Below are 23249 nucleotides of genomic sequence, written 5' to 3'. Positions count from 1 at the left end.
ATCTCCAGGTTAAAGTTAATTTACTAATCAATTACTTCACGTGGGTGTGCCTTCCTGACTTCCATAGCTTAAAAGCTTTTTTTTATTTTGAGCAAATTTAATGTAAGCATAATTCATGCAAATGACAACCAAAGTGGATTAAATTGACTGTAATGTGAGGGATTTTTAAAGTGACTGCTGTTATCTTGGTAATTGCTAGACAGCATTTGCAACAGCAAATGAAGAGAAGGTGAAGAATGCAAAATTAAAGCAGAAGAAGCGGAAAATAAAAACAGAACAGAAGCAGATGCATGAAGACAACTGTTTCCAGTGCGGAGATGGGGGAGAACTTGTCATGTGTGATAAAAAGGACTGTCCCAAAGCTTACCACCTCCTATGCCTTAACCTGACTCAACCACCTTTTGGTAAGAGCATGCCTGTCACTTCCTTTTCCTTCCTGCAGTAAGACAACATTGGAGCTGAATTGTAGCATCTGTTTACATGAAGCTTAGCATAATTGTTTTTGTTATATCATCTGATTATAGAAATCTATCTGGTAGTGGTGTCCCCTGTAATGAGAACCTGTGGAGAGAAGCATTGTAATGGTTTTCTAACTCAATGCTTCTGTTCCTTGGATCAATTTTCCTTTCCTTTTAGTTTGAGTACAACCACCACATTGTTACACCAAGGTCACCACCCACAAATCGTGTGATATATCATGTGTTATGTGCTTCTTTGTTATTAAAAGAATATAAGCTTTCCTCAAAATAGTTTATTTGCTGGAGGAAGAAGTTACAGTGTCTTAGCACCAACAGCAACTTGAACTTGTGTTTTCAGGGCTTTTCTTTATGTCTCATTGAAGCTCAGCCTCCTGTCTCTCTTTTTTCTCCCTTACCCTTCTATCTTCAGGAAAGTGGGAATGTCCATGGCATCAGTGTGACATCTGTAGCAATCCTGCAGTTTCGTTCTGTGAGTTCTGCCCTCATTCGTTCTGTAAGGATCACGAGAAAGGAGCCCTGGTGGTATCGGCGCTGGACGGCCGTCTCTGCTGCTCCACACATGACCCCAAATCTCCTGTGGCACCTGAGTACTGGAACAAGATAAAATGCAAATTGGAACCTCAGAATCCTGTAGAAGAAGCAAAGGAGTGAATTTTGTTTAAAAAAAAACAGACAATAAACAACAAGGGAGGGAAGAAGAAGAAGAGGGGAAAATAGGCGATGAACTTGAAGAGACTGCTATGACACATTCAGTGTGTATCATCGGCGCTGTCTTGTGTGAACTGGGAGTGGGACCACTTACCATTACCAAGCAGAAGCAGGCAGTGGTGTTTGTTTGTTCTTTTTTTTATTGTTTGGTCTTTTACCCTTGAATGTGCTACAGCAGCTCTTACTGTTGGGAAACAAACATCTCAGCCTTCGAAAGCAAACAGTCGACATTTTGCCAGTGAAAAAGAATATTCTGTTTAAAGATGTTCAAGTGTAGAAAACGAAACATAGCAGCATATTTATTTATTTAATTTTTAAAGGATGTTGAAGATCTGGTTTGGATCAGTCAGCGTGTCTTTAAAAACAAACAGTGAAGCCAACATAACTCCTACGTCTAGTTTACAACAAGAACAAACCCTCCCTGCGCTGTGTAACATTCAGGTATCGTGGAGACAAATGTGGGTTTCAGACCAGGTGACTGAAAATGCCTCCATTCCGTACTTATTTTTAAAGGCAGGTTGTATATCATGTTAACTTGTGAATATTGCTGTAAAGCTTTTCCTGTGAGAAATAATGTGTATGGCTCTTTGGGAGTGCTTGTAACACAAGTGCTAACGCTTTAAGAAGGAAGGAAGGATTTGCTTGCTGGAGAGCTGTAATTGGTGGTGTTTGCAGACAGGTGGAAATTCAGAAGGAGCTGAATTGCACAATGGTCATTTCTTTACTAGGAAAACCTTCCTAGTTAGGAGAGCTCCTGGCCTTGGTCGCACTGCAGCACACAGAACTGAGGTCAGCTTGCTGCCCTGGGAGCGCTACCTCTGACTTCTTTTGGTGGAGGATTGTTGTGTGTGTGGATTCATCATCTGCCAAGTTCTGCACTTGTTTGGTGGCAATTCTGTTTTTGTGAATCCTGATTGCTTTCTTCTCAGACTCCCATTGGCTTCAGAGGAAATCTGAGTGCACAAGGAATCCAACCCATCTTCATGTTTCTTTTGATTTGAATATTTATGTTTTTTTTAGTGAGAAAGATTTTCTGACTTTGTAATGTTCACTGTTAATGGAGCTAAGAAAAGCAAGTTAGTCCCCTGCAGCGCTTCTTCCATAACAGAGTGTTTGCTGTGCTGGGTAATGGGATTCACAACAGCCACCCTCAGCCTGGTGGGGTGTTTGTATTTTGTATTTCCTTTGTTAATCTGCAGAGGAACAGAGGCTGCTTCTGTGAGGCTCCTGAGGTGGCTTAGGTAGGCTCCTGCTCCAGATTTGCTTCTGCAAACCTATCCTATCCTGCAATCCTCAAGCAAGGAGCTTAGAGGGATTAGTTTCCCCAGGCTGAAGTTGGTCTTTGGTGAATCTCCTCCCTTAGCCTGCAACCTTTCCAAGCGCTGCAGTCAGCGTGCTTTGGCTGTGTGCTGGTGCTAGCTTTTTGCTAACGGCTCTTGGAGGTAACACTGAATGAAAGGATTTAATATTAAGTGTTGCTGGCATCAGGCTAAATCAAGCCTTTGAATTAATTCTCAAGAACCCTCTGGGAAACTGCTGACATAAACCTGCAGGAACGTGGTGACTTCTCAGCCTAAGACAGGCAAGGAAGGCACCCAGGGGATTTTGGAGCTTGTCTGGCTGCTGTCCTTCTCACTCTCAAACTTACGTATGGAGGGGGAAAAACAGTCTGTGCACTTGTGAAGTTACAGAATACACTACAGCCTCTTGGAGCAGCCATGGTGCCAAGCAGCTGATCTGTCAGTGCACCCCTGAGCATGCTGAGCCTTCCTGCAGCCTGCGTGTGTTTGGGGGCACAGCAGTGCCAATACCGCTTGGTTCAGCCGATGGCACAGGGGGCTGGTGGGAATATAAAGCACTTGTTGTGGTCCATGCTACAGTGAATGTCTCAAACACTAATCTTGCTTGAATTATTTTTTACAGAAATATTTACGGGAAGAATTTTATTTTTTTCTGAATGTTTTGTGTGTTAAATGTCTTCTTTTTAAGCTCTTTGCCAGGGGTGTTTCACCTCTTTGAAATTCCAAACGCAGCCGTTGCTGCAGTGTCTGTGTAAGGCCTGATATGTTTACTTTATTTATTAGTCTTGGTAGTGTTGAAATGATTTTCTCCTGGGAAGTCAGAGCATTCCAATGATTACAGATGTGTTGTAGTGTCAGTGCACCTCACTCTGTGTCCAAATGAGGGTGTGCTGATGCCAGAAGCCTTCACAGCTGTTGGAATGGCAGTGAGCAGGACGCAGCTGGTGAGCATTCATTGCCATCTGAAACCTGTTGCTGTGCTGTACTGCAGGGCTGGATAGCACAGAAAGCGAAGGGTTGCAAAAGGTTTTAAGAACTTGTGAAATGCTGTGAATTGGGGCCTGCTGCTATTCCGTGCCACTTGATTCCTGGTTAACTTCTTTCTCAAACTTCTTACAGGTGCTCCTTTTATTTTCCACCAAAAAAAAGTAATAATGATAGCCAGCAGCTGAGCTTGGATTCAAAAGCAGGAAATTGGTTTGTAAGCTTGTGCAGCTCGTGAACAAAAGTCAGAACTGGATGTCACACTACTAAAGAGAAGGTGAATCTTTGTGTAATCATAAAGGCTGATATGAGAAAGTACCTGATTCAGAATAGCTTGATAGTTGTGCTGAGTTGGTTCTGCGTGCCAAATGCAGAGCTTTAAAATATGCCTTTTCAACCACATCCTGGTAAAAGGAGAGGAACAAAAGAGCAATTCCTTTGTATGGGGAGAGAGGAAAAGATGGGACAGATCTGTGTTTTGATTAACTGGCATCAGCTGCTGGATTCCATCTGTGTGGTCTCAGGATTGAGGAGCAGAGCTGGGCAGCTTGGCCATGTGTGCAAAAGCCTGGAGGAAATGCCCAGAGCTGCTGCTGCAATCACTGAGATGTGCAACCTTCTGTTCTTCAGCTGGGACATGCAGTCACGTTTCCTTTTGTCTTCATTTTTGGAGGCAGCACTGTGCTTCAGGTGCACAGCTGCTAACTGAGCTGCTCTGCTAAGTGAGCAGGACTTTGGTGTTTACTGGACTCTGTGCTCTGCAGCACACACCTTTGTGCAGTGCAGGTGCTCTGCAGATCGCAACCCAATGGTGCAATGGTCAATTAGTGCAGTTTGCTGCACACGTGGCACAAGCAGTAGTTATTGTAGCTTTCAGATTCAGCAGACTCGACTGTAGGGATCAAAGGCATTATTTGCAGCTCAGGAAGGATGGCACGATGATGATTTTGTGGTCAAATTCCCTTCTCTGGTCACCACCACGGTCTGAAAAGAGTTTCTTACAATGGAGTAATGGGGCTGGAATGTAGAATTTTGGCCTTTCTTCTAAAACCTTGTTATCTTCGTTTCGGGATAGAAGGAGAGACACAATTACTAGATGTAATTAACAATGAGCATAGAATCTGTATATATTGAAACTTTACAGAACTATGGGGTGGGTGGGGAGGAGGGCGGGAGGGGGACGTCCAGCGCTGGTACGAAGTGGTCACTTTAACATGAAACCTCTGCCTCATTGAATTCAGGGTTTAATGTACTTGAAGCTCTGCATTCCTTATCCAGCTTTCTTTTTGTTTTATTTATACATCCCTTGTTTTGTATACGGCATTGAAGATGTGTTTCACCTCCCTGCTGCCAGCTCTGCTCCTGTGGCACGTGGAGCTCCATGGTGCCACCTGAGCAGTGATGGCTGTTTTGTGTTTGGTCTCAGCTTTTCCCCCGCATTACCTTCATGTAGCAAAATGGTTTGCACTTCTGATACACTCCCATCCTTCGGATGTACTCACAATGTTGTTCTAAGGAGGAGAAAAGAAGCTGTTTCCTATCGTGTCGTGTTGCTGAGCGGCGGATTCGGGTCCTTGTGCTCCAGTGAGGGGCTCTCACTGCTGGAGAAGGGGAACAGAGTGGAGATCTGAGCTTTGCACGGGAGATTAATGGGAGTGAATGGGAATTAATCTCCTTTGCACAGGTAATTAATGTGAAAACAAAAGGGCGCACAGCGTGCACAACTCCATGCCAGCTGTGAGATCTTGGTCCCTTCTCTGGGTAAAGCTGGGAGCCCCTCATTCATTGCTATGTGTCTATTTGGTGCCACTTCTCCTTCCTCACAAAGCAGAGGGGATGATGGCAACGACTGCCTGCGGGGCTCCGTGGGGCCGCAACCCCGACCTTCACAGCATCGTTAGTTCTGTCCACTTTGTTCCTCTGTACCAAACTTTGTAGGTTCTGTGAGATATTCTTTCAACAACAAAATCACTTTTTTTGAGTCTTTACCTGCAAAATACATCAAGCAATCACCGAAGTCACTCTATATATAGAGCTGGAAAGCCAACCTGGAGCTCCGGGTGCTGTTCTGTTGGGGTGTTACCATACGATGATGGTTGGTGTTACTATATGATGGTTGGTGATGCCATACAATGGTGGTTGGTGTTACTATATGATGGTTGGTGTTACCATATGACGATGGTTGGTGTTGCCGTCCGATGATGGTGTTACCATACGACAATGGTGTTACTATACAATGATGGCTGGTGTTACCATACGGCGATGGTTGGTGTTACTATATGATGATGGTGGTTGGTGTTACCATATGACGATGGCGTTACCATACAATGATGGTTGGTGTTACCATATGACGATGGCATTACCATACAATGATGGCTGGTATTACCATATGACGATGGCGTTACCATACAATGATGGCTGGTGTTACCATATGATGGTTGGCGTTACCATACGATGGTTGGTGTTACCATACGACGATGGTTGGTGTTACCATGCGATGATGGTGTTACCATACGATGATGGTGTTACCATATGACGATGATTGGTGTTACCATACGATGATGGCTGGTGTTGCCTGGTGTTGGCTTTGAGAAATACCATATTTTGGGGGTTGTGTCGTTCGGCCTACGTTCTCTTGCATAGTGTGAAGCCTGTAAAGCTCGGTTACCCTGTACATAGGTAGCTTATTGTCAGCCGGTTCTAGCGTACTTTAGCCTTGCCTGTAATATTTTAGCTTCTTACTGAATGTGTGTGATGGTAGAACATATAATTTTTGTACATTATATTTACTGAGATGTTGCCTTTTTTTATTTTACAAATACTTTGGAATTCAGATGTGTTTTTGCTTCCGTGAGGATTCATTTGGAAAGGTTTTTAAAAACGACATTCCACCGATTTGAACTTTTTGCTTGAGGTTGACTTCAATAAATCGTTCTGAATGTTCCAACCCAGATCTCCTCCCCCCTTTTTCTTCCGGGGCTGGGATTCAAACTCGTGTTGACTCACTCCGGTCACGTGTTGGTCGCCATGCGGAGGGTGGTGGAGGTGTTGGTGCGGGTGGTGCTGGCGGTGGCTTGCGGGTGAGTGCAGGGCTGCAGAGGTTCCATTCCCCATCCCACATATACCCGCATCTTTATGTTCTTTCCGCAGGGTGATGGAGCTGCTGCCGCCCTTCCAGCGCGTGGTGCAGCCGGAGGAGATGTGGCTTTATCGCAACCCTTACGTGGAAGCAGATCGCGTTCCCACGGCGCTGATGTTCGTAAGTGCAGCGGGGTTTCTGCCTTTTGTTTGTCAGCTGTTGCTTCAAAGCAAAGCTGTGAGCACAAAGCGTTGCAGTTCTCGGCTGTGGTCACTGCGAGCGCAGCGCTGTTGCAGCAACACAGCGTTTACAACCGCTTTATGTAGCCCTTAGCATCCAGGGTTGCCCTTTGGGTTTGAACTGAGCTCATTTGGGTTGCTCATTTCTGCTCTGCTAACGCTGAACCCATTTTTTTTTCCCTCCCTTGGCTGCAGTTCATTGCATTCCTGTCTCCGGTGCTGCTCATCATCCTGGCCCGGCTGTTCCTGGGTGCTGATCAGGAGGACACAAGGGAGGCTTGTCTGGGTGAGCAGCTCCGGGACCAGCAGGGCAGCCTGGGGGTTTGGGGGGAGCCCTGAGGGGTCTCATAGGTGAGACCTGACCCAGGACACAGACATTGTGCTGGGCTGTTAAAGCTGAGCACTGTGGCTCCAACTTATCCACCTCACTGTTGCACAGGATGCTCTTATTGAGCATTTAGGCACAGAATGTTGGAAGCTGAGCACCATTAGCTCAGGCAGCCTGTGAGGGGCTGACGTGAGCTCTCTGCTCTCTCCCAGCTGCCAGCCTTGCTCTCGTCCTCAACGGGGTCTTCACCAATGCCCTGAAGCTCATGGTGGGCAGGTGAGGAGCTCTGGGCTGTGCGGGGTGGGAGGTGCAGTGCTGGAGCTAGGGGAGGAGGAGGAAGGGCTGGATGCTGGGATTTGAATGTGCTCAGCCTGGAACTAAAGGGTTTCTGTAGTTGTAAAGATAATGTAGTATCAGAGCAGTGCTGTCCTCCAAGGATCATTTAGATGGGCACTGTATCAGGGAGGAGCACGTATATCAAGGTGCCTGCTTCCCCTGGTCAGGGATGGCAAAGCATCACCCCAGGACACTGTGCAGTGGTGAGCCCCAGGCTGGTGAGGGACATAGCAGCTCCAGGTGTCCCACAGAGCACAGGGCTGCCTACTCTGCTCTGCTCCTCTGCCCCAGGCCACGGCCGGACTTCTTCTATCGCTGCTTCCCAGATGGACGAGTGAACACAGAGCTGACCTGCACGGGTGACCCCAACGTGGTGGCTGAGGGACGCAAAAGCTTTCCCAGCGGACACTCCTCATGTAAGTTCTGGCTGCTCAGACTGTGGCAAGCAGGAGCACATGGGGATGGCAATGTGGCTTTGCTGTCACACAAACCATTCTGTGACCTTCCTTCCAGTCGCCTTTGCTGGCCTTGCCTTCTGTGCCTTCTACCTGGCTGGGAAGCTGCATTGCTTTGCTCCTGGCCGGCGAGGCTCAGCACTGCAGCTCTGTGCTTTCCTCCTCCCCCTGTTCATTGCCACACTTATTGCTGTATCCCGCACCTGTGACTACAAGCACCACTGGCAAGGTGGGTCAGCTGCAGTGCCCAGGGCTGGAGCAGCCTGCTGCTCTCTGGGGCTGTGAGGGTGGAGGAAGGTAACTCTCCTGGCCTTGCTTGCAGATGTGCTGGTTGGCTCAGCAATGGGCTTCGTGCTGGCATACCTCTGCTACAGGCAGTACTACCCTCCTCTGATGGACTCCGTGTGCCACAAACCATTGCTGTCTATATCTAAACAACTGCCAGCACACCAAGAAAAACCTGCAGCTTCCAGCTTTCACCTGGACATTTAGTGATGATCTGTGTCCTGCTGGCACCACGAGTATCAGGACAGGGGAAGGCTGGCTGTGACCCACAGGATGGTAAGCTGTCCTGCTCAGTGGGTGTGTGTGGCTTCATTTCAATGAGTTTTATAGGTGTCCCTTCCTTTGGACCTGCTGGAAAGCGAGCTGTGCTTCAGTGAGCCTGCAGGACAGCCCAGCTTCAGAAGGTCCTGAACTGATGTGTTGTGCCACGGCTGTGGGTGTCCTGGGTCAGGTCCACAACAAAGCACAGTCAGAGGTTTCCCTTCAGTGCATCTGAGCTGCCCCATCCCTTCCCTTAGGATTCATGTGTCAAAGTGAAGGGCAGGACCTGTTGTGCTGGTGTTTAATGCATCTCATCAGTCAGAGATGAAGTAATTTGGAGTAACGAGTACAAAGCTACAGCCTTTCCCTATGGATTGAGCAGGGCAGACAGAAGATGCAACTGGCATGATTGTTATTTGTGTTATTGTGCTGGCTCTTTTTTCTTCTTAATTTGGCAAATAAAGGAGTTACAACAGTAACTCATGTGCCATCAGTTTGGGCCCCATCAGCCCCACGTAACCCTGAAGCCTTAGTAGAACTTACAGACATTGCTTCTCCTTTCCCTCTCCTCCAAAACACATCACAGGCATCTGTTGACTTGTTTTGACTTTTACTGGAAAAGACATTAAATAACATTTAAAACATTATTTTTTTTTTTGCTGTTGTTGTTAACAAAGTGCATAACTTAAAAGCTGGTCACGAGTGTCCCATGTTAAGACTGTTCCTTTTCTTGCTCCTTTAGGAGGCATTTAGCAAACTCAGGCTCTGAAGGAGCAGCACGTCTGTTTCTGTAGTCAAGTAAATTGAACAGCTTCAGTTCCTTTGGGATGGGAGGAGGTCGGAGGCTGCAAACGACACCTTTTGAATAGTGCAAATAACCAAGTACAACAGAGGATCAACAAATGGATGCTATGGAAACAAGGCTTGTTACCCCATGCAGGGCAAAAGTCAGCGGGAGGGAGGTGGCTCTTTCCAAAGGTTGCAGTGGCTTTACATGCCACGTTTCCCCTGCCCGCTTTGAGGCTCCAGCTGCAGTCTGGGAGTGGTTTGGGTCACAGGGAACTGATAACCCAGGGTTCTCTGTTGCCTTTGGAGGAGAGCTAACACGAAGCAGCAAGTTGCAGGCTGTGCTGCCTGCCAAACTACTTGAATCTTTATAGTGGGTTCACAGACAGTGCCCAGAGCCAACAGACCCAACACTGGCTGCATTTGGTGTATTTGCCAACAAAACCACTGGGCTGAAGCCTGATGGGCATGAGATCCCTGCAGCCACTTTGAACTCAGCACTGCTGTGTGCTTCTGCAGAGCAGAGGAGGGCTGTCCCTGCAGGGCCCGGTGCTGGGAGCAGCTGCTTTCCCCAAGTTTGGATCTGGAGGTAAAGCTTTCCTGGGGTTGCTGTGCACGTGGCCATGAGCAACGGTGTGTGCAGATGCCTGCGCCTCCTTACCTGCACCTCCCAAAGGCTGCAGCACTCCAACCTAGTGCTACAGCAGGAGAGCGGCGCCTCATCCTTCTCCCAAGAGAAGTCAGCATCTCCCTTGCTCAAGGCTGCTATTGCTCTCTCCATGCTGTGTGTTTAAGGCTTTTATTTCTCAAGGTCCCAAGCTAAGAGTATCCTTGCTAAGCCCACAGCAGGGTTCAGGCCCTTGTATTGCATTTCCTAGCCCAGGCAGCTGTCTGCATCAGTACTGCAAAGCCCGTGTGATAACCTACAAGGTGGGCAGACAAGTTCAGGGCTGACAGCACGTGTTGCCACAGGGAGTCACAGTGTAAGTGCTGTGTGTGTGTTTGCAGGAGTGGGGTTGGTTTGGTTGGTTGTTTTTCCTACCCAAAATGGAGGAAAACCATCTTTATCTCCAGGCAGCAGCAAATACTGGGGAGTCAGCATGCGGGGCACAGCAGCACAGGAGAGAGGAAGGCAGAGAAGAGTCTGAATTTTCCTGGTGAGTACTCAATTGAATTGTATCTAAGAAAGCAAAGGGAGAACACTGGAGTAAATCTTCTTGTGTCTGATGTGCTTTTGTGCACCATGAAGAGGAAGGAAGCCCCGTGTGCTGACAGGCCAAAGGAAAGCCCAACCAGCGCTGTGAATAAGGAACATTATTCCCTCAAATGGACTGTATGTCCTCTGGGGTCTCCTAGGAAATTTGGAAGTGTGGACTTACAAGTGGTTGAACAGCACGGGGTGGTCATTGGCTTCCTGGCAAAGGTTGGTCCAATGTAACACCTATTGTCTGGTAGATCTCCTTCAGAACCAGCAGAACGGTGTCCTCTGACTCCCTGGAGGTGGGGACATGGACATGAGCAGGCAATGCTTCTCATCACCTTGGTGTTAAGTATGGCAGCATTCTGCCTACAGCAGACACAGATCTGAAGCCTGATGACAGGTAGGAGCTTACCAATAGCAGAGATGCCCTTGAAGTGCGAATAAATACTCATTAAAGCTCTCGATGGGCTTCTCCTGGAGCACATAGTCGATACGATTCCCCCCGTTCAACTTCCCCACGTTAATGAGGGAGGGATCCTCCTTGGATGGTGCCGGGGCCTCCTCTGGCTTTGGATCTGGAGGAGGCAATAACAGTTGGTCTCAGCAGCAGCACACAGCAAAGCACTGCTTGGTGTTCCCCCAGCCCTATGCTCACTGACCTGGCTGCTTCTCTGCGCTCGCCTCCGTCTCTGCCTCCCCCTCACTGCTTGCTCCCTCCACAGCTGCCAATGGGGCGCGGGTAAAGGACTGCCAGGCCACCCTCAGGGATCCCAGCAGGTTGTTCTTCAGATCCACACTCATACGTGTCAGCCCTTCTTTCAGCTCTGCAAAGCAAGGGCTGTGTTAAAGCAGGGGGCTGAAACTGCGGTCAGGGCGAAGAGCAGCTGTGCCCCCTTACCGAGGTGCATCCTCTTCCTGCCCTTGTGATGTGGGAGCAGCATGGGCTCAAATTCCAGATCTGGGATGATCATGGGCTCAATCCTATATGCAACCGGGTCAAACTGTGCGGGAAGAGCAGTGAGTGTGAGCTGAGTGCGGTGCCTCGTGTGGGGCAGCTCTGGCTCTTATACCTACGGGGTGGAAGATGTTGAAGAAGCCCTTGCAGGTGGGCAGGCTGTAGTCTGGGTTGATCCGCTTCACTCCTCGCACCGTGAGGAACATCCCAATGGGAGACCCAAAAGCGAAGAAGATGGTGGGCTTGTAGAGCAGCTGAGGGTAGTTGGCTGAGACCTACAGAGAGAGGCAGGGTTTGTTTCATGAGACACCTCCTGTGATGCTGTGCTCCCATTGCTCCCAGCTCAGCTCTTACCTGCCCCAAGCTGACGTCGGGGTATGGACTATCCCTGCTGCTGTGCTGCCCTGCAGCGCTCAGTTCTTTGGTGTCCTGCAGAACATAAAAGGATTCCCAGTGAGGGCAAGTCCTGTATAACAGTGGAACCAGGCACTGGGCTGCATGGGGACCCCGAATGAGTCTGAACTGAGTGATGTGGCTGGGAGGAAGGAGTATGAGCCATGCAGAAGCCATACCTGCATCTCCTTCCTGGAGCTGATGTAATGGAGGAGCTTCATTCGTGGTCCTAAGGGAATTCCCATTTCTTCGAGGTTTTTCTCTCTGCATAAGAACTAGAAAGCGATGCAGGTATTAGCACACACCGCTCTGCTCCTGTGCAGACAGACCTCTGTTCTTTGTTCTGTTCCTGCTGTGCTTTTAGGTGTGCAGGGGATTCAGTGCCAGGAAGATGCACTAGGGAGGGAGGACTGGGAAGAAAAACAACGGAGCTGCTCACCAGCGCTTCCCCATCTATTTTCTCCTTCTCGAAAGCAGGACAGTACTCAGACAGATCCAACTTCTTCAGGATTTCACTGACTTCCTCAGCACCCCTGATGCTTGAAGTCGCCTCAGTCCCCTGCAAACACAGCCCCCAGGGATTGTGCTTTTTGCTCATTTCTCTTTATGTATTTCAGCTTTTCTTCTCCTTCCCCACTGCAGCACAGCTGCCATGCAGGCGCATGGGGAAAAGCCGTGCTCAGCTGCAGAGCTCGTACCTCCCTGCTGTGCTCATCCTCAGGAGCAGCCTTCTGGTTTGTCAGGAGATCAAACAAAATGAGGGACCCTAGAAACCAGGGCAGAGCATCAGTGGTTCATTAGGGAAAAACCTGAGGTGCTTCCTTTATGGGCTGGAAGGACCAGGACTTACCCAAGCTGTGACCTGCAATGGAAACTCCTCCTTTAAAGTCCGGGTTTCTCTGCAGGAAGAGCAGATAGAGGCGATTCATTTCCGAGGCCACCGTGTCCACGATGGTCTGGCAATAGGTGGAGCTGTTGTAGAAGAAAGCATCCAGGATGGTGTCATTGATGAAGTGACGCAAGCGGCTGATGCTGGGCAAAGTGATTCGCTCCAGGTCCCTGCAGGGGGTGAAAAAGAGGAGAGGAAACTGCAGAGGTGAGCCCTACCACATCTCTAAGGCTTGAGATGAGAGGAGGGCTGCTACCATTCTGATGTTGTAACCCAGATTCTTCATTCGAGACCAGAGCGCCCAGGAGCCCTCATACAGGAGCATAAGAGCCCTTCCCTCCCAATGGCAGCAAATAGAAGGCAGCAGCCCCCCAGGGCTGTGGGCACTTACACGTCCACGCCAGTGGAGTGCAGGGAGCTGTGCCAATTGACAGGCAGGAATTCAACCCGGCCGATCTGCTCCTGCTCCTGTGCCTTCTTGAAGTGTGTTTGCAGCATACTCAGCGAAACACTCCTGAAGTCGTTGACTGGAAATAAGGCATGAGCTCTTAGCAAAGCAGCAGGGCTGCAGGGCAAGGCTTCTGCATCAACAACGCTTAATAAGATAAAAGAAAAGATCATTAACGGGGGAAATCCCAGCAGGGTCTTTAATCTGCTGCTGCCACCCTAAGACCTTGAATCTTTAACTACAAGCTCAAGGGAAGCTCCATGTCCTTACATGTGTGTTTACTGGATTTTGCTGCCCCATCTGTGACAAGCCTCCTGCCCCACATGCAGGGCAAGAAAAGCGCTCTTAGGAGCTTAAAGGAACAAACAAATGTTGTGAAGGTGCCTGTTTTAGAAGGGGGAGCCTAAGGGAGAAGATCACTCTGTTTTGAGAAGGGAGAGAGATCGATCTCCATGATTTCAATTGGGCAGCCTTGAAAACAGGAGTGCTGGATGGAAGAGCAGACTGCATCAAAGCAGACATAATCAGTTCCTGTGTCGTAGCTTAGCAGGTTTAGACAGCTGGAAAATCCATCCCCAGTTTGGGAAACCCTGTGTTGAGCAGCAGCAGATTGCAGTGATGAAAAGGGGTTGCCCAAACCTTTCCAAACAGTGGGATTTAAGGGGTTAGCGAGCATTTATTCACACTGCAGTCAGCAAATCCAACCATGCAGCCTGCCCAGATGAGCACCAGCATGGTCTGAATGTGCTCTGACAGCGTTTCTCATTGTCCACGCTCTGAGCTGCTAAAAGCAACGTATTGGATGGCAGGAGCAGCCCTGCCTGGCTCCCACCTACCGCACTGCACGATGCTCCTGAAGCGGATGTCACACGCCGGCCCGATCCCATGCACCACAAAAACCAGGTGGTCAATCTGCAGAGGTTCCCCTATGGATAGAAAGAGTTATAAGATATGGATAGAAGAGTTCAGGCCTTGCTTGGTAAGGAGCTGACCCAGTGACCTGACAGGCACCAGGTGGGGCAACATTCTGTTCTTTACTTCCCACACGCTTTGGTTTGCGTAACTACTTTCCCAAGTGGAAAATGAAGGGGTTAGATGGGAAGAAATGCCTGTCCTCACTGCTGGGACAGCTCACACAGTGCTGGGACACAACTGCAGAGCATGGAAAGGGAGAGCAGCAGGTAGATTCCAGCATGGAGCTGTGCTCCCTTCATGCTTTGGATGGCTGTAAGGGAGGCAGAGGCACGCTCACCATTGGGGATCTCAGCAGCAATGTTCTCTACTCCTCTCTTCACAGTCCGAGGTCGCCCTTGTTCTGTAGGAGTTGAGCCCCAGTCGTCAGAGGTGGCAACGGGTTGGTAGTGCACCATGAGCTGTGAGCAAGGAGAGCCCATCAACTGTGCTGCACTGTGTGCTGGAGCTGAGAACATCACTGGGCTCCCAGGAGGGTCAGTGGGAAGCATTGATGGCCAAAGGATGTCCCTGCCTAGCCAGCAGGCTCTGCTCACCTTGGGGTTGTGTAAGATGATGACTTCCCTGTTTGGGGATTCCAGCTTCTTCTTCCACTCATCCAGGGTTACAGCAACCATGTACGCTTCCTGAGGGAAAGAACGTCCTCTCTGAGTCAGCTGAGGGTATTCCTATGGATATCCAACTGCTTTGAGACATTATAAGTGCTGGTTTGTCAAAGAGGCATAGAAATCATCCAGGAGAGGCCACAGGATTGTCTCCATATTGCATGCTAAAGTATTCCCTGTTGGAATAGCAGCAGAAAGCTTCCCCACTACTTGTGTATTTTAATACAGATGACTGTAAATAAGTTTGTATATCTCAGCAAAGAAAGCCCCCACCCTTTACAGCAGGTACCAGCAAACATTCTATGGGCCCCTGCAGCAGTAAGAACTATTTCTTGCATTAACAAAGTGAGGATGACTGTCCTATGGCCATAAGAACCGAAACACAGCAGTACCAGGCAGGGCTGGGGGAAAACACAGAACAAAGACAGCAGGGAGAGGCTGCAGGATGGGCCGGAGCTGCATGGCTGGTGGAGAACAAACAGGCATTGAGCAGAGTGCTCCATGATGGGGCGGAAGGGGAGGCAGAGCAGTATTTAGTTGTGTTAATCAGCCGTGAAAATGCCGTGCCAAAGCATGCCAAAGCCTATTCTGAGTTCATGTCCTCAGGTGCAACGGCAGCACCAATGGCCCCATATGGAGTTTGGGATGGCAGGGTGGTGTTTGGCAATGAGAAGCAGAGGGTGGTGGTGAGCTGTGTGCTCCAAGGGGGTGTTTTTACCTCCAGCTCCTCGCTGAAGCTCTCTGAATAGGGGACGTATTTATTGTCCTTGTCCCCTTTATAAAACCAGGTGCAGCGTCGCACCTCGGACACCTCCTCCTCCCAGAACACCGCCAGGCACTGCCTCTGCTTCAGGTGCACGTCGTACCTCCCACCTGATGTCGGGACGACCACATCTGCTTTATCCTTCCCTGGGGAAGCAGAATGAATCGTGTGAGGGGCCCAAAAGGTGAATTACCAGGATGCTGAACCACATAGAGGAGACTGCAGCAGCAACCAGCAGTGCTGTCTGTATGCACAGAGACCTGAGCTGGAGAGATGCCTGAAGCCAGACATCCCCAGTGGCAGCAGGTGAGAGGGAAGCACTGAGCTGCAAGCACTGAGCTGCAAGCAGTCCCCTCCCTTCTAGCTTAGGGCACGGCCTTCCAGGGGCTCTCCCTGCTTGCATTGAGGTGGCAGTGTGTGAAATCACTGCCCTGGGACCCTGCATTGGTGCAGATCTCCACCTTCAAAGCGTTCCCATCCAGAACAGAGAGCTCTGCTCACATCCCAGCACAGCCCCCACTGCCTGTGCTGTCATTATGAAGCACAGCAGTGTCCCCTCAGACAGATCTGCCCTCCTGCTCAGGCTTCTGTCCCCCCTATAAAGGTGCTTTCCAACATGATGTATAATATAATATACAGCATGTGCCATATTAACAAGGCCAGACCTTATACTACCTCCTCCATCCTCACTGTCCATGCACTTACAGCTCCAGCACTGCCACCAAACACAAGCCTCAATTACAGCTTCCAAAGGGGGGAATGTTGCAACCCAAGCAGGAGCTGTGGGCTTTCCCTTTGCTGCTTGCAGCATGCATCACCACCCTGCTTCCCTTGGGCACACGCCTGATGCTTCCATTGACCTCACCAGGCCGGTTCCCCATCACACACGCAGGGGATGAGGTGTTTAAAAGACCTTTAAAGGCCATTGAAGCACAGCGCTGACGGGCTGAAGGCGCAGCACCATCCCGTATCCGATCGCATTGGCCGCACGCAGGGTGTGATGGAAGCAGTTCGGACCGATCTCCTACCTGCACTATGAGCCTCTTCCAGCCTCTCCGAGTCCTGAACGCTGAACGGCAGCCACCGCTCCCTCCCGCCGGTCACCTTGCAATAAAACCAATGCGGAACGACCGCTTCGTACCCATTCCCCGCGTCCAACTCCGCAGCTTCGTGGGCAGCCCGGCTGGGCAGCGCCGGCTGCTGCTCCGGGTTAGACATGATGCTCCTGGATAAAGGACAACGACGGTCGGACCCGCGGATCTCTACGCACAGTGCAGAGCACAGAGAGGCCGCGCTCCGCTCCCCGCAGCGCCCTCGCGTCCCTCCGAGCCCACGGACGGAGACATCGCCGCCCGTCGGTGGCCGCTCACGTACGTAGGACGGTTCCGCTGCTCCCCGGCCCGAGGGGCGGCACAGCGGGGCGGCACAGCGCTGCTCCCCGGCTCCGCTCCCGACCCGGCTCCGTTCCCCGCCCCCGGTGCTGCCTCCGCTCTTTGCTGCGCCTGCTCGGGGCGGGGGGGGCCGGCCGTGGATCGGGGCGGTCCATCCCATCCCATCCCATCACCATCACGCGAGTCGATTCCGCGGCCGTTTCACCCCAGCGGGGACCGCACCCGCTCGGCATTGCGGGGTCGGCGCTAATTAAAGGCCGGCGTTCATTAATTACAGCTTTACTCCGGCCTTAAGCCGGATGTGCTGCCGCGGTTCGGGGCGGTGGTTCCCCGGTGCCCGGTGATACCGCCGCCCCCGTCGTGCTATTGAGCAGCCTTTCATCACCCCCCCCTTTGCCCACCCTCACCCTTCCCTTCCCATAGCGGGGGCTCAGCGCCGGATTCTATTACAAAGCAATGCGTTACCTGGATGGATTTAGCACCAAAACACCCCAAAAAGCCTCCCCCCCCCCTCCTTCTTGCCCCTCTCTCCCTCTCCATGCTGTGCCGGCACACTCAGCTCTTCTTCCAAGCAGATACACCAAATATCGTTCCTACCACATCGCTGTTAATGGAAACCTTTGCCCCGGCCCCACGGAACGCTGCAGTTTGATTGCAGCTCTTCTGCTCTGCCCGCCTGCATTGCGGTGTCACCGCTCGGAGATAAGCGGGGCTGCTCTCCACGTGGCTGCCTGCACGGGTAGGACCGACCAGCCCCTTTATCAGGCAGCTGACAGCGCAGGGGGGCGAGCATCAGAGCAAAGAGCAGGCAGGGGATGGGGTGGGTTCATTCCCAATGCTGCCTTTGCTGCTGAAACAAGGGTAAGAAAACCTTCCTGCCTTCACATCCCTGGATGCAGGGACTGCCCATGGAAGCAGCAGAATCAGCATCAGCCCTGCGTGGCATTTGGAGCTGCCCAGGTGATGCTCATACAACAAGCAGGGGATGCTGCAGGGCTGACTGCAGCCATCTCACATCTGCTCCCCTTGGCTGAAGCGTGGCTCCCATGCAAGAGCAAATTGCAGACCTCGTTGAGATCCTTCCTAAAGGGAATGCGAAGCTTTGTGCCAACAGTGTCTGATAGAAAACAAGTGTTGTAACAGAGGAAGAAATGGGCTTTGGTAATTAATTCCAGCTCCTTCCCACCCCCAGGGATGCCTCAGTGTTCTGACTGCTGCATGTGATCTCACACACATCCAAAGAGCTGCAAAGGTCAATCCATGCATGTACTCCATGCCCTGAGGGTGGCAGCCAATAGTAAATCCCTTCCAAAGCACGGCCAACAATCCTGCAGTGGGGCTGCAGCACTCACAGCCTGCACTGCCCCCCAGCAGCACCCAATGGGGGGCTGCATGTGTCCATATACCACACTCACCTCTAAGCTCCACCTGCTGCTACAGCCCAGCTGGGCTCTGCTATAAGCTCAGCAACCTGGACACAACATCCCCTTAAAAAGAAGAAGAAGAGACTTAAGGATTTAATTACAAAACAACATTTAAAAGTCATCAGGGTTTATTATGATCTCATTACACGCAGCAATGATTCGCTTTGCATGTCGTAACCAGGTTCACCCAGTAGGCGTTACAATTAAAAAGTGGATTTGACCCACGCGACCTGAAAAAGCATTTTCTGCACCTCCCACTGTCCAGGGCTGCACGGCTCTGCCTGCAACTGGCTTTTCCAGGTGAAAAACTCAGAGTTCCAGGCTATGTTCCCACATCCACACGGCATCACAGAACAGCTTCACATCAGCAGAGCTACAGGGAGCGCATTGGAAACAAAAAGAGAACCCCGGGATGACACAAACCAGCTTTTGTGGGTAAGGGATCTGAAGCTGAAAGCACACGCACTGATGGACCTTCATTTATGGTGATGCATGTGACAAGTGCTGCAGCTGTGGCTCCACGAGGTACCATGGATTTGGGTGGATTTGGACCCGGTTTGGGGAACTTTGTGCAGTGATTTTCTTCTTGCTGGATGAAGGACACAGACAACCCAGTGCTAAACACCTTCAGGTGGTGCTGCTTCTTCACATCCCAGAGCAAACAACTCAATTTGCTGCTTTCATCTTCTCTTCATTGGTCCAATGCTGAGCTGTTGGTCGGGGCTGGGCTTTCCTGTGGGTTTAGGGTTGTTTCTTCTTTTCAATCAAGTCTTATTGCTTTCTCATTATCAGTAGTGCTTAGCAGAAAGAGCTGAGATTTGGATTAACTCTTTGGAACCTCCACAACAGGCTGCATTGTGGCTGATTTGCTTTCACAATCCTTTCCTTTCCAGTTTTTCCAGTATGGCCTGAATTCTATGGACAGCTTCTTTCCTGGCCTGTCGGACACCATCCTGCCCACCAGTCTCAATGGAATCCAGTTCTAACAGCAGCTTGGTCAGCATCTCCTCCAGAAGCCTGTAGGATTTATCTGTCTTTTTCCCTACAAATTCATCCACCTCTTGTTCTAACTCTTCAGCCTGCTCTGTGACCTGTAGGATCCTCTGTATCTCTGGCTGGATGGCTGCAGAATTCATTGCAGTGTGATTGCCAGCTTTGCAACCTGCCTCCTGGTTCCCAGCCAGCTGCCTCCGAGTTGCACTGTTGTACATCTGGGGCTGTGCACTGTATTGTACCTTGGGGTTGGAGGGAGATGACTTGGAGTTATGCAGCAGGGAGGGTGGTTTGTGGTCATTCATTGTCCCAGGGTGCTGGTGATTGCTGTCAGAATAGTAGCAGTGTTGGTTTGCACTCGGATCAGGTTTGTCATAAGCAGATTCCTACAATCAGAAGGGGAAAAAAAAGAGTCTACATTACAGAGGCATTAAATGAGATCTGCTCCACTTCAAGACCCGCCTCTCAGGGTCTGCTATCTCCAGTGCTTTCTTCAATGGCAGTTTGGATATATAAGCAGGTGATTTTGCTGGCAGTACTTAGAACCGCTGCTTTGTTTTTGTCTCCTGGAAGCAAACTGTGCTTGGAGAAAGGAGCACTGAGCAGCTGCATGTGTGTATTGCGGGGGAAGGCAGCATGAGCTGAGCTCTGGCTACAGCCAGAATCTTTGTGTCAGAGCCATTAAAGCATCACTGTACCTTCGAGTCCCACACAGGAGGATGAGCTGCAGTCCTGCTGCCAGTCCAGGGTGGTTGTGATTCAGAGAGGAATGGATTCCCATGTGCTGGAGCTGCAGGCCATGCATACCGTGCCTGCACCCCATAGTGAGGGGGAGCCCACGCCTCCTCCTGAGCCCTGGGCTGTGGGTTGGCCCCGGGGCTGTGGTCTCCATATGGATACTGAGGAACGGGCATCCCTGGGGTCTGTGGGGAGAGGGGGACAGATGTAAGTCCTAAGTCAGCTCCCAATGCCTGTGGCAGAAGGAAGCTCTGGGATGAGCCCCAGCACTGGGATGAGCCCCAGCACTGGGACTGCTGCTGCTTTCTGCTCCAAAGCTCGTGACCTCAGAGCTCCCAGCAGAAAGGGGCAACTCCAAGTTCTTACAAGAGCAAGCAGGGCGAGCTGGGTGGGACATAGAAGCCATTTGGGCCCAATTAGGGTGCACTGTGGGTTCACCCTCTATGGGGTGAGCAGCACAGGAGCTCTCGCTTTGCTGTGCACACCCTAAATGGTTTCTTACCTGCGGTGGGGAATACCCAGCAGCCTTTTGCCTGCGCATTGAGCATCCCTCTGCTGGGCAGTCCTGTGTGCCACAGCCCCAGGGAGGGGCAGGAGGGGGGGGTCGATATGGGGCTGAGCTGTCGGTGCTGTAGGATGGACCTGAAGTGCTGTAGGTTCGTGTTTGTGGCAGTGAGGTGTAATGGGGAGGGTATGGGGCGCTGTAGGATCCGTTGGTGTAGGGTGAGTCCATAGCCTGGGGAGGAGAAAAGGGAAAAAGAGAAAGAAAATGAGCTGAAATGTGTGTTAGGATATTTAATGGGTTATTTCTGTACTGAGCTGTAGGAAACAAGTGGGGCTTGAAGCCCATTGTATCCTATGGCATAGAAATGAAGCACAGCTCGGTCAAAGCCTTAATGGACGGGAGGGGGATGGAAATGGACCCTCATCCCCCAAACCCAACATACCGAGTCCGCTCCGTCGGTGTAGGCCCCAAAACCGAACGCTGGGCTCCAATAACCGGGGTTGAAGCCGGGGCCTGGTGGCTCCTATAAGGAAAAACCCCATTATATGGAGCAGTGATAACGGGATAACGGGCTGTGCTCGGTTCCCCCCCCCCCTTTACCTGCCCGGTACGACCGCGGTGCTCCATGTTTTCAACCCGGCACGCTGTAGCCCACCCCACAGCGCGACACAAGGATAAAAGGCCCCCACCATGCGACCAATAGGATGCGAGGACCCCTGGATGTAACCAATGAAAGGCAGCCCCGCTCGCACTACCGGCGCCGCTTTTAAAGGGACAGTGCATCGCTAAGTACCGCCCAACGTGGGGCGGTTCCGCCACCATGAACTACATGCCGGGTACTGCAAGCCTCATCCAGGACATTGACAGTGAGTGTGACCGAGGTTCTATTCATTCAATAAGGAACCAAGGGGAAAACCGGGACCCGGACGCGGGGGACCCCGGTTTTCCCCTTGGTTCCCATTGGGACCGATGTTCCGTACCCCCGCTTGATCCCTTTCCCCATAGAGAAACACCTGGTTCTGCTGCGGGACGGCCGGACGCTGATCGGATTCCTACGCAGCATCGATCAGTTCGGTACGGATATAATGGGGGGGGATAGGGGGGGCAGCACCGGGAACGACACCGGATCAGGGCTTAATAGAACCCATATGGCTCCGATAGGAACCCAGTTTGTGGTTCCCCCATCCCTTGTCATGTTGGACCCCCACCCCATGTTATATTCCCCCCTTAGGGCAGCACTAAGTTCATCCCCCCATTGACTTGTGCCTATGGCTGAGCCCCCCAGTCTTTACCTCCCTTTACCCCTCTTCTCCCTACCCCCCTTTCCCCCCTTCCCCATTCACTTGTGCCTATAGCTGAGCCCCTCATTCTTTACCCTATAGCACCAGGGATCCCTTTATCAGCTATAGGTAGTGGCTGCTTTGGGGTCCTATAGTGGCTGGGTTTGGGGGATCATGTTGTTTAGGGGATGCTCAGCATATAGGATTATAGTGCTATAATGCAATCCAGCTGCTCCCTATGCTTTAGGCTATGGGTTGTTTCAGGTGAGGTGCTCTGTTTGGTGAAAAACTGGGTGGTTTTGGTAAAAAACTGGTTAAAAACGGGGTGTTTTTTTCTCTATCCCCACAGCCAACCTGGTGCTGCATCAGACAGTGGAGCGAATTCACGTGGGCAAGAAATATGGGGACATCCCTCGAGGGATCTTCGTTGTGAGAGGGGAGAACGTGGTGCTGCTGGGGGAGATTGTGAGTGAGCCCCGTGCCCTGCAGCCCCTCACCCTGCAGCTCTGCTTAACAACAGCTCTTTGCTTTGCAGGACCTGGAGAAGGAGAGCGACACGTTGCTGCAGCAGGTTTCCATCGAGGAGATCCTGGAGGAGCAAAGGTTGGAGCTGCAAGCCAAGCAGGAGTCGGAGAAGCTGAAGGTGCAGGCGTTGAAGGAGAGAGGCCTGGCGGTGCCCAGGGCTGACACGTTGGATGAGTACTGATGGGATGGCAATGCTGAGTGGTGCAGGCACTGAAATCATGGCTTCTGTTCCCCCTTGAGGGGAAAAAAGGAGTGATGGCAATGGGGAACCCTCGGAGGTAACTGGATGCTCCGGGGGGTGCAGCAATTTCTGTTCAGAGATGAAGGTCTCTGTTCCTTTTTGGTTTGTTTCTTTTGGCTCCTCGCCTGGAGCTGAGTGAGAGCTTCCCTTCACCTGTAAATAAACCCCTGATCTCAACAGCAACAGCTTGGCTTGTGTTTGGGCTCTGTGTGGTTATGGGCACAATGGGACTCTCCATGACCTCAGGTGCTGGGCCCAGTTCAGCTCTGTTCACTCAGGTGCAGCTGTTTGCCCCCTAATTAGTTAATTACCTGCTGAGTTGATGGAGCATCACATGTGTGAGGCAGGTAGGTAGGAACTGAGTGGGTTGAGCTGAACTGGGTGCTGCAGACTTCAGCACTTGTAGGTAAGGCAGGAAAAAGCAGAGTTTGGGGTCTTTCATTACCATGTGTTCTCTGATATTATGGGGCTCCTATTGGTGTCAGTTCCTGCCTTACAGCCTGGGCAGTGCCTGTGTTATCTTATTGCCTGCCCCCTGTTGTGTGTGTGTGTGTGTGGGGGGGGGGCTGTGTGTTTATCTCTGCTCTCCAAATAGCATCAAAGCAGCCTTGGGGCAGTGGGGGAGGCTGGGGGGCACCCTGAGGTCCCTGCACATGGAGGGGACATGGATTCAGCCCCCCCTGCT

General features: G+C 51.1%; 5 protein-coding genes across 12 annotated transcripts in view; 3 read left to right on the top strand and 2 right to left on the bottom strand.

The window, feature by feature from the left end:
* NSD3 (nuclear receptor binding SET domain protein 3) overlaps nucleotides 1-6419 on the top strand; it is a 33558-nt gene extending 27139 nt beyond the window's left edge. For 3 of the 4 annotated variants that reach the window (XM_015883079.1, XM_015883076.1, XM_015883078.2), the window contains 2 exons: nucleotides 200-404; nucleotides 889-6419. In XM_015883079.1, the coding sequence (XP_015738565.1) occupies nucleotides 200-404; nucleotides 889-1130 (447 nt within the window). In that variant the 3' untranslated portion in view covers nucleotides 1131-6419. Of the gene's footprint in view, nucleotides 1-199; nucleotides 405-888 lie in introns of those variants that run through there. The other variant, XM_015883081.2, reaches the window with a different exon arrangement.
* Nucleotides 6420-6445: 26 nt separating this feature from the next.
* PLPP5 (phospholipid phosphatase 5) lies at nucleotides 6446-9102 on the top strand. 3 transcript variants are annotated; one of them, XR_001559332.2, is made up of 8 exons: nucleotides 6446-6552; nucleotides 6623-6731; nucleotides 6986-7076; nucleotides 7331-7394; nucleotides 7746-7870; nucleotides 7968-8138; nucleotides 8232-8470; nucleotides 8713-9102. XR_001559332.2 is itself a non-coding variant. In XM_015883090.2 (7 exons), exons 1-7 carry the CDS (start codon nucleotides 6500-6502, stop codon nucleotides 8399-8401), a joined length of 783 nt encoding a protein of 260 aa, XP_015738576.1. In that variant the 5' UTR covers nucleotides 6446-6499; the 3' UTR covers nucleotides 8402-9102. The 3 variants fall into 3 exon arrangements, 1 of the variants encoding a protein (XP_015738576.1); XR_001559331.2 differs by having other exon boundaries at nucleotides 8232-8627; XM_015883090.2 differs by having other exon boundaries at nucleotides 8232-9102.
* Nucleotides 9049-17630, bottom strand: DDHD2 (DDHD domain containing 2). 2 transcript variants are annotated; one of them, XM_015883085.2, is made up of 18 exons: nucleotides 17456-17630; nucleotides 16496-16692; nucleotides 15423-15613; nucleotides 14636-14725; nucleotides 14380-14500; nucleotides 13964-14053; nucleotides 13071-13206; nucleotides 12641-12849; nucleotides 12489-12556; nucleotides 12230-12349; nucleotides 11970-12065; nucleotides 11752-11826; nucleotides 11517-11672; nucleotides 11341-11443; nucleotides 11102-11266; nucleotides 10855-11017; nucleotides 10621-10735; nucleotides 9049-10421 (listed from the first exon to the last, which is right to left on the bottom strand). In XM_015883085.2, the coding sequence occupies exons 1-17, from the start codon at nucleotides 17458-17460 to the stop codon at nucleotides 10645-10647; spliced, it is 2076 nt and encodes a 691-aa protein (XP_015738571.1). In that variant the 5' UTR covers nucleotides 17461-17630; the 3' UTR covers nucleotides 9049-10421; nucleotides 10621-10644. The 2 variants fall into 2 exon arrangements, with proteins under 2 accessions (XP_015738571.1, XP_015738570.1); XM_015883084.2 differs by lacking the exon at nucleotides 17456-17630 and adding an exon at nucleotides 16842-17038.
* A 758-nt stretch (nucleotides 17631-18388) lies between these two features.
* On the bottom strand, nucleotides 18389-21361 carry BAG4 (BAG cochaperone 4). The gene is made up of 5 exons (XM_015883088.2): nucleotides 21119-21361; nucleotides 20961-21041; nucleotides 20516-20749; nucleotides 19974-20198; nucleotides 18389-19661 (listed from the first exon to the last, which is right to left on the bottom strand). The coding sequence occupies exons 1-5, from the start codon at nucleotides 21338-21340 to the stop codon at nucleotides 19155-19157; spliced, it is 1269 nt and encodes a 422-aa protein (XP_015738574.2). The 5' UTR covers nucleotides 21341-21361; the 3' UTR covers nucleotides 18389-19154.
* Nucleotides 21273-22749, top strand: LSM1 (LSM1 homolog, mRNA degradation associated). Of its 2 annotated transcripts, XM_015883091.1 has the most exons (4): nucleotides 21273-21384; nucleotides 21524-21592; nucleotides 22148-22263; nucleotides 22334-22749. In XM_015883091.1, exons 1-4 carry the CDS (start codon nucleotides 21339-21341, stop codon nucleotides 22502-22504), a joined length of 402 nt encoding a protein of 133 aa, XP_015738577.1. In that variant the 5' UTR covers nucleotides 21273-21338; the 3' UTR covers nucleotides 22505-22749. The 2 variants fall into 2 exon arrangements, with proteins under 2 accessions (XP_015738577.1, XP_015738578.1); XM_015883092.1 differs by lacking the exon at nucleotides 21524-21592 and having other exon boundaries at nucleotides 21279-21384.
* The last annotated feature ends 500 nt before the right edge of the window (nucleotides 22750-23249 follow it).

The sequence above is a fragment of the Coturnix japonica genome, chromosome 22 (assembly GCF_001577835.2).
Source record: "Coturnix japonica isolate 7356 chromosome 22, Coturnix japonica 2.1, whole genome shotgun sequence".
Classification (NCBI taxonomy): Eukaryota; Metazoa; Chordata; class Aves; order Galliformes; family Phasianidae; genus Coturnix; species Coturnix japonica.
This window is presented reverse-complemented; position numbering and strand designations above follow the sequence as displayed.

What these genes read in the sequence shown, in the direction of transcription:
- PLPP5 (XM_015883090.2), top strand. Translation starts at nt 6,500, where the DNA reads ATGCGGAGGGTGGTGGAGGTGTTGGTGCGGGTGGTGCTGGCGGTGGCT. An exon ending in GTGCTGGCGGTGGCTTGCGG is followed by an intron (nt 6,553 to 6,622) that starts GTGAGTGCAGGG and finishes TTCTTTCCGCAG; the next exon opens with GGTGATGGAGCTGCTGCCGC. An exon ending in CTGAAGCTCATGGTGGGCAG is followed by an intron (nt 7,395 to 7,745) that starts GTGAGGAGCTCT and finishes CCTCTGCCCCAG; the next exon opens with GCCACGGCCGGACTTCTTCT.
- DDHD2 (XM_015883084.2), bottom strand. Translation starts at nt 17,023, where the DNA reads ATGGGATGGGATGGACCGCCCCGATCCACGGCCGGCCCCCCCCGCCCC. An exon ending in AAATAGATGGGGAAGCGCTG is followed by an intron (nt 12,066 to 12,229) that starts GTGAGCAGCTCC and finishes ATCGCTTTCTAG; the next exon opens with TTCTTATGCAGAGAGAAAAA. An exon ending in GAGCGCAGAGAAGCAGCCAG is followed by an intron (nt 11,018 to 11,101) that starts GTCAGTGAGCAT and finishes TGCCTCCTCCAG; the next exon opens with ATCCAAAGCCAGAGGAGGCC.
- LSM1 (XM_015883091.1), top strand. Translation starts at nt 21,339, where the DNA reads ATGAACTACATGCCGGGTACTGCAAGCCTCATCCAGGACATTGACA. An exon ending in CCTCATCCAGGACATTGACA is followed by an intron (nt 21,385 to 21,523) that starts GTGAGTGTGACC and finishes CTTTCCCCATAG; the next exon opens with AGAAACACCTGGTTCTGCTG. An exon ending in ACGCAGCATCGATCAGTTCG is followed by an intron (nt 21,593 to 22,147) that starts GTACGGATATAA and finishes CTATCCCCACAG; the next exon opens with CCAACCTGGTGCTGCATCAG.
- BAG4 (XM_015883088.2), bottom strand. Translation starts at nt 21,340, where the DNA reads ATGGTGGCGGAACCGCCCCACGTTGGGCGGTACTTAGCGATGCACTGT. An exon ending in ACACCGACGGAGCGGACTCG is followed by an intron (nt 20,750 to 20,960) that starts GTATGTTGGGTT and finishes TCTCCTCCCCAG; the next exon opens with GCTATGGACTCACCCTACAC. An exon ending in CTCCTGTGTGGGACTCGAAG is followed by an intron (nt 19,662 to 19,973) that starts GTACAGTGATGC and finishes TTCTGATTGTAG; the next exon opens with GAATCTGCTTATGACAAACC.